Consider the following 8,108-nt stretch of genomic DNA (forward strand, 5'->3'; position numbering starts at 1 on the left):
TTGATCAGATTCCCTTTAGCACCTTCTAATCATTCTACTCTACTCTTAACTAATCACAATGCACTCACTGACAATTGTATAGTGTGCAGAAATCTGGGCTTTAATTTCAAAAAAGCAAAAGCTCTGATTTGGATCTAGACTGACAGTTCTTGCTTGGGGTTGGTGAGATTGATCAGGCTTCAGTCCTTAGCAACTTGACTACACTGATCTCCAGACAAATTGCGGGGGGGGGGGGGGGTTAGAAATATGGAAGACGTTGCCCCCACTGTCAACAATGTCCAGCATTGCCACCCCATGCAGCCTTCCTCTCTCCCCCTTTGAGCACCCTGCCCTGGGCCCTGTCCCCTGGGCAGCACTGTCCTTGCATTCCAGACGTCTCCTGTGTTTTGCTGCCCAGGAGATAATATTCATGGCTGGCAGACATTTGCGTCAGTGTCAGATAGAGTCTCAATGCCATCGTGCCCTCAGCCTGGCTCAGCAAGGAAGGCAGGAGGCAGAAGCTGCTGGGTGGGTTGGACTCAAAGGAGAAAAGTGAAGAGCCAGACCACCTCACACAAGAATATACAGGACTTCTGCATGCATGCACATAGCCTAAAGCTAGAAACCAGCTCTTGGGCACAAAGACTCAGCCTGCACTCTTACACACATTCAAAAAACAAAAGGCTAAAAGCAAACCCAGCCCTGCAGGTATTTTTCTCCCCTTGTACATCATTCCTTTGCACATGCTGGATCAGAGTTCTTGGCACATCTTTCCCTTCATCAACTCCATGCTGATCTTGTTGTTTGTCCTGCTGGCTCCTGCCACTGTCGCTGGCTGCAGCAAAGGGGAAGTTGACAGGCAGCTCATCCTGGCCAAAGTGAAGGGGCATTTCTTGGAGTCCCTTGGTCCTATTCCACAAAGTGAAAAGCCCCACGTGGGACGACGAAGGGGGCTCCACAGACGGCATGCCTCAGGCACATCAGTTGCTCCGAAGTGGGAAGAAGAGGACACATCCCAAGTGATCGCCTTCCCATCCAGAGGTAAGCAAACCAATTCTAGGAAGGCTGCTAGGAGAGTTAAGGCACCTTACGAACATGATGTAGCAGAAGTTTTAACCACCTAGGGGTCATTTTATCAGGAACAGAACTTGGAAAAAATAATTCAGACAACCACTCCCAGAACCCATACAGTAGCTATGCTGGTTGGGGAATTTTGAGAGATGCAGTCTCTAAAAATAAGGTTTCCAAAGTGTAGTTTTACCAATGGCCTTCACAGCTGACCAGCAGATTACCCCTCTTCCTGACACTCCAGAGATCCACAATACTGCTGATGCCTCTAAATCTTAGAGCTTTGGCACTGTCCTTCACACTTCACCTGGGATCTCCTTCACAGTACTTTCTTATACAGCTATCCCTTCTTGTAGAGATACAGCCTGTTCTGTCTGTGCTTATTCAGAGGTTCTATTGAGTTTAGTTAGATTGACAATCAGAAGTAAGGCACATTGAGTACAGTGGAATTGTCAGCTAACGAGTTTATATACATTTATCCCACCGAACTGAAAGGAAGTGTGTCCAAAGAGCCATTCAGAAGACTGCAGTCTGACTTTCTAATGAGTTATTGGAGACTTACAGTCCAAACGGTGTATACTTACTCATTACGTACTTACTGTCGGGGATGCTTTGATTGAGATTTCCTGCATGGCAGGGGGTTGGACTGGATGGCCCTTGTGGCCTCTTCCAACTCTAAACCCCAGTTATCATTGTGAATTACATTCAGGTAATTCTGTATAGGATTGCTGCCTTAGCAAGGATCTTGGAATAGATATGGTTTTTCCCCAATCAGTGTTAATAATAGAATTTCTAACTATGTAGGAAATGGCATCAGGAATAACGAATAGAAGAAAACAGGGGTGGTAAATTTAAACCTTACAAAAGAGGGAAATTACTAATTAAGAGGTATGGGTCTTTTAAAACTAGTTATTTTTCTCTATTTTTAATGACTTGAGTAGCTCTTCCACCACAATATGGCATTAACATACAGACAGCAACATGTTAAGGGAAATAAAAATAAATTGGGCAGTATCTTTTATTGGATCCAACTTCCGCTGGCATGAGAACATCCAGGTTCTCATGTGACATGACCCTGAAGGGTTGGCTTCTCTTGACACTGACCAAAATTAATTGATCTAATAAAAGAGAACACATGATCAAATTTTGTATCACTTGCCCAAGTATATTTGTCCACATTATGCACCTATGACATTTTGATAGATGTGGCTAGGCCTGCAGAAACAAGATTCCAAGCGTACCTAGGGCAGGTGTTGCAGTCAATGGGTTTCCAGAAGCAGTTAACTGGAGGGAAATATATTCCTGCCATTCAGTAAGAAAATATAGTAAGGAAAATCCAGTTTAACTACTTGCAGGCCTGTTACAGATTCAACCAACAAATGATGGTGTATAGTTTCCATATATTATAGTCATAGTTCATTTTAACTTTTTTTGTGAAAAATTAGTATCAGCTTGACTTGGTTTTGCCATTCACAAACTATTACAGTGGTGCTGTTGATGATATCCATCCACCCGGCCCCAAGTTACAGCACATGTTGTTAATCTTAAAAAACTGAAGTGTGTTCCGGGTAAATAAATGCTTACTTCAATACATCAGGCTTAAATGTTCAAGAACAGGAGTGGCAAAATGTGGCCCACCAGATGTTGTGGACTGCAATTCCTATCAACCCTAGCTAGCATAGGCAATGGCAGGGAAGTTGGGAGTTGCAGTTCAACATCTGGAAGGCTGGACTGTGCCTGATCCTGAACCAGAACGCAGACACAAAATACATTGTTGACAAAGGATATTGATTTCAACACTTCAGCATCTTGGAAATCAATTTCCTATTTTAAAATCTTTTCTTCAGGATTACAAGTTAACACAAGGACACACACTTGAGAACTTGGGGGCCCCAGAGTGTTCAGGGACACAGATGTCATGCTTTTTCTGGAAGAGTACAAAATAGCTGATAGGAACAAACAAACAAAACAGATACTTAGTTTTTTGTGGGTTTTTGGACTATGTGGCCATGTTCTAGAATAGTTTATTTCTAGGAAGAGTAGGAATAAACTCTTCTAGGACATGGCCACATAGCCCGAAAAACCCACAAAAAAATTATGGATGCCGGCCATGAAAGCCTTCGACTTCACAAAACAGATAGTATTATCAGCTATGGCATCTTTAAAATCCAGATTTGAAAATCCCATTTGTTCTTTCTGCTTCCATCTTTTGCTTGCATCAGTTTTCTGCCCTTCTGTCTTTGGAGAAACAGTGGCTCATGCCAGTTTTTCTCAAACTTTGGCCCGCAAAATGTTTTGGACTTCAGCTGTCAGAATCCCTGGATCCATAATCCATTTTCCAGAAGCTGGGGCCTCTGGGAAATGAAGTCCAAATTTCTAGAGGACTAGGCTGACAAGCATGAGACCATGTATTGAGCCAAGAGCAAAGCCACCACTAACCCCTCTCATTTTTTGCAGATGTGCCCTGTGGGCCACCTCAGCCTGATGAGTTGCCAGATGAGGCAGGCCTTTTCACCTACATCTTCCAGCCCTCCACACACACCCTGAGTCGTGTGGTGACTTCGGCCCAGCTGTGGTTTTACACAGGCCCTGTGACAGTGCAGAGCAGCAGCCCTTCAGAAGCATCATCCAACAGCTCCATGCCTGAGGCAGAGATACTGAAGCTCTCCGAACAAGGCCAGGTCCCTGTGGCTACCATGGCAGTGCCAGCTGCAGAGGGCTGGACAGTCTTTCATTTTGAAACTTCCTTCTTGCCTTACATTGCCCAGAAGATATTTGTGTTGTTTGTTCGTTGCCCTGGCTGCCCTTGTGTAGCCGATGCTGAAAAGATACCTTTCCTTGTGGCATCTACCAAACTTAAGGGCCGTGACCGGGCTCGGCGTTCCTCGGTGCCTTGGTCACCAGCTTTTCTCAACTTGCTCCAGCGGCCTTCAGATGATGCTGCAGTCCATGCCAACTGCCACCGGGCCTCTCTCAACATCTCCTTTGAAGAACTAGGTTGGGATAAGTGGATTGTGCACCCTACCAGTTTCATATTTCACTACTGCCACGGGAGCTGCTCTGACACCCCCACTCTCACAGACAAGCCCAATTTCCAACTTTGCTGTGCAGCCTTGCCCAGCACCATGCATTCCCTGCGGGTCCGCACCACCTCAGATGGTGGCTACTCCTTCAAGTATGAGACAGTGCCCAACATCCTCACCCAGGATTGTGCCTGTATATAGCAAAGACCTGGCTCCCAAGGACCAATGCATTCCTGAAAATAAACTAGCCTTGTTTGCCCACTTCAGTTCACCTTAACAACTCTGCAAGTAAATATTCTCACTGGCTAATAGGCCCATGATCAATTCCATCTGTCAAAGATGTGCACACTCAACCTTGATTTTCACTAGAAAAATGTAAAGTCACACCAGTTCTTTTCTAAGTGTTGCCTAATCTGGGATTCACCTGCCTGGTATAAAGATTGCTTCATCTAAAATAAATGTAGTTGTCTGCTAAGTTTGTGGTCTTCCCAGCTAGACTTGTCACATGTTGCAACAGCCTTTGATACTACAATTTAGTGTAGATATGCCAGGGTGGGGGAAAGACTGCTTAATAACTTCTCTTAGTTTTTATGCACTCATTTTCCCCCAAGCTACTTTCACACAGAAAAGCAGCATTCCCCAACCTGGAAGTCTTCAAATATTTTAGACTACAGCTCCCAACAGCCAGTGTCTATGCTGTTTGTGGTGGCATACAACATATCGTGAAAGGCTGAAGAAGGCTGTACTATATAATCACATCCATTTTTTGGTCTGAAAAAACCATTTTGAATTGAGAGGCAACAGGGCAATAAAAGATATCCTAATATGGTTTTTATTATTGAATACAGAACCCTGTTGCTGTTGTGTGCCTTCAAGTTGCTTGCAACTTATAGCGACCCTAAGGCAAACCTATCAGGGAGTGTTCTGGGGCTGAGAGAGTATGACTCACTCAAAGCCACCCAGTGGGTTTCCATGGCTGATTGGGGAATCAGACCCTGATTTCCAGGGCCCTAGTTCGACATTCAAACCACTACACCATGCTGGCTCTCAATGTAGGGATCACAGAACCCTACAGGCCCTATATTGTCCCTTAAACAAGGTCAGGAACCTTTATCATCATCTAGACAATCCAAGGTTCTGTTGTATCCTTAGGATCTATTTCCTTGGCCTTCTGCACACAGCAAGAGGAAATATTCAGCAGTCTTTGCACTGGGTTCATCAAGAATCCCAGTGCAAGGAATTTTCTTTTTATTATTCAGATATAACTGGAAACACTGGGGGAGGTGGCAGCAAAAAGCTTACAATGGAATCACTGGGACTTCTATCCAGCACTTGATCCCTGTGGCCCCAATAAGCATAGCCCAGTCTGAGACCAGGGACTCAGTTCAGTCTGGGAGGGGTAACCAACTAAGATTATCAGGTAATTCAGCTATGAGAGAAAATTTCAACTTAATACTAGAACTGTTGAAACTGCTGTGTGTGTGTGTGTGTGTGTGTGTGTGTGTGTGTGTGTGTGTGACCAAAGTCATCTTGCAGATTGAAGCATTCAGGATGGGCTAAAGGCAAGGAGATATATTAGAATCTCCTAGTACTGCTGCCTGCAGCTACTGAATGCCAATAATCAGAACATTGTGTGATGGCCAGAGTGTGGGAGTTCCTTTGCTTTCTTAATATTGTACTGTAATCAGCAGTTTAGCTGTAAAAGCCTATTCAGAAAGTGTTTTCAAAACACTGTATGTTAAATTCAACATTGTGGTTTTTTTTAAAATAATAATAATCATCATCATCATCATCAAGTTGAAAACTCAAATATGCCCTTCCTGGGACATTCTGTACTTAACTGACCCAGTAACTTTTACTAACATTGTATGAGGGGATCAAAGTGGATTCATTCTTGGTTCCATGCATGTGAATATGTTAAGTTTTTGTACACATTAAATTAAAAGAAATATTTTATGGCAGATGAAACCTAAAGTAGAGGCCTTTTTTTGTCTGAACCCAGGATAATTCTGGGATCAAATACAAAGTGAGAGCTATGAGCTGAGCTATTACCGTACTCCAAATAAACCACGTAATTTATTCCTGGCTTTGGGTTGTGCTTTGGCTGCCATACAAAGCCTTGGTCAGCAGAGGGCACCAAATTACCCAAAGCAAGCCTAGAAGAACAACACATTGGTTAGAAATACAGTCCTCCCCCAATATCCATGGATTCTTTATCCACTGATTCAACCATCAATGGCTTGAAAGTATTTAAAAATATATAAATTCCAAAAAGCAAGCCATCATTTTGCTATTTTATACAAGGGACACCATTTTACTATGCCACTGTATTTAATGGGACTTGAGCATCCAGATTTTGGTATCCATAATCTGGAACAAAACACCAGTGGCCCACTGTATTAACTCTCAGATTTGTACACTGCTATTTCTAAACCATCCCATTTCTCCCTGGAAAAAATATCACCTAAGACAACAGCTTGTGGCCCTCCAAATGTTAGACTGCAATTTCTATCAGCCTTAACCTAGCCAGTATATGCAATGGTGAGGAGTTTCAATCCAAAAGCATCTGAAGGCCACATTGTCCAGTGCTGCAGCAGTGAGAGAAAAGAGGCAAGGCTGATTTCTGCACGTTTCAGTACAAACAAGGTTGGGTATGGGAGAAGAAAGTCAGTATTTTCCTCCTTTGGGTTTTTACAGGCAAGGCAAATATACATAAATGTATGTATATACACACAGAGATTGGAGGCTTCTATATCTATTTTAATAGGGAGTGTGAGAAGCAAAGAGTGTTATATTCTTTTTATCAGTCCACTGTCCCAGGGGTGAGGATAAGAGGTTTAAGAAGGCTGTCTGAAACCACTACCTCCTCTGATAAGTCAGCCTTTAAAGAATGGTCATGCTGGCAATTGTTTCTTTGCTACATATGTGCAAAATGAGTTTCTCTCCATCCACAACTGCTTTCCTTTCAATAGCCTAATTCAGCATTACTGCTACCCAGTGTGATGAAGCTGAGGAAAAGCACTGTTCCCTAAACATGGACCACCTCACCTTTAATGATACACTAAATCTTCAACCCTCATGGAAGCTTCATAAAACTCTGGGTCCCTCTCTTCTCTTCTTTGTACAGAGGACATGGTCACCAGTCCATCAAATCTCTGTGGAGGGGATGGGGAGCAAGAAACATGAAGCATTGGGGGAATTGAACAACACTCAAGGTCTAGCTGAACTTCCAAGTATACAGAATCAGAGGGGAGAGATAGGGCCGTGTTAGATTGCACTACATAGCATGAAGAAGAAGCATAAACACCTTCCCTCCATAAAGGTCTGTGGTTCAGTCCTTGGTATCTCCACTTCAGAGACCTCAAAAACTCAACCAAAACTTGGCCATGCTGGCTGGAAATTCTGGGAACTATGGTCCACAAAAATAACTTTTTTACACTCTGTGATACGTTTCAGATTGCTGGTGACAGAACATGTTTGAACTGCCCTCAAAGAACTGAGTAAATCAGTGAGAAAGTTCTAGGACACTCTTTCTCCTACATGAAGCCTAAGTTGGTAAAGCCCAGGCAACAGGCTAGGAGGAAGGTCTGAAAACCCCATGTGATACTATGAGGAGTTGCTCTCAGTGAAATATTGAGAACTTGGCAGGAAGCGCAGGGTTCTTAGCCTGGACCTCTTGCTCAAAACAGCTGATTGAAGAAATTAAGCAGCATCCCACTTTCCATTCTCTTCCAAGAGACCTTACATTGACCTGATCATCTCTAGCCTTTAAAATGCTCCCTTCCAAACAACACCCAGTCCCTGTTTCCTTCCCAAATTCTTTGTGATTACCATGGTAATATAACTAGTGCCCTTGTAAGATCATGTCCTGTGATAAGTGGAATCAAATACAGACTGAAATCTAGGCAAGAAAGCAAATGATTCTGGACTGTTGTCTTTGTTGGGTTGGCTAAGGCTACCTGCCCACCAATAGATGGTATTATGGCACCTCCCTATACTACTGGGTGGGGTGGAGGTGGGGGACAAACGGCTCCACCC

General features: G+C 43.5%; 1 protein-coding gene across 1 annotated transcript; it reads left to right on the forward strand.

Annotated features, from left to right (window-relative positions):
- The first annotated feature begins 498 nt into the window (after positions 1-498).
- INHA (inhibin subunit alpha) lies at positions 499-4,545 on the forward strand. The gene is made up of 2 exons (XM_042444962.1): positions 499-1,020; positions 3,505-4,545. Exons 1-2 carry the CDS (start codon positions 723-725, stop codon positions 4,269-4,271), a joined length of 1,065 nt encoding a protein of 354 aa, XP_042300896.1. The 5' UTR covers positions 499-722; the 3' UTR covers positions 4,272-4,545.
- Positions 4,546-8,108: the final 3,563 nt, after the last annotated feature.

The sequence above is a fragment of the Sceloporus undulatus genome, chromosome 1 (assembly GCF_019175285.1).
Source record: "Sceloporus undulatus isolate JIND9_A2432 ecotype Alabama chromosome 1, SceUnd_v1.1, whole genome shotgun sequence".
NCBI classification, from domain to species: domain Eukaryota; kingdom Metazoa; phylum Chordata; class Lepidosauria; order Squamata; family Phrynosomatidae; genus Sceloporus; species Sceloporus undulatus.

Coding starts and splice junctions, on each gene's coding strand:
- INHA (XM_042444962.1), top strand. CDS start 723: ATGCTGGATCAGAGTTCTTGGCACATCTTTCCCTTCATCAACTCCATG. Junction 1,021..3,504: donor GATCGCCTTCCCATCCAGAG/GTAAGCAAACCA, acceptor CATTTTTTGCAG/ATGTGCCCTGTGGGCCACCT.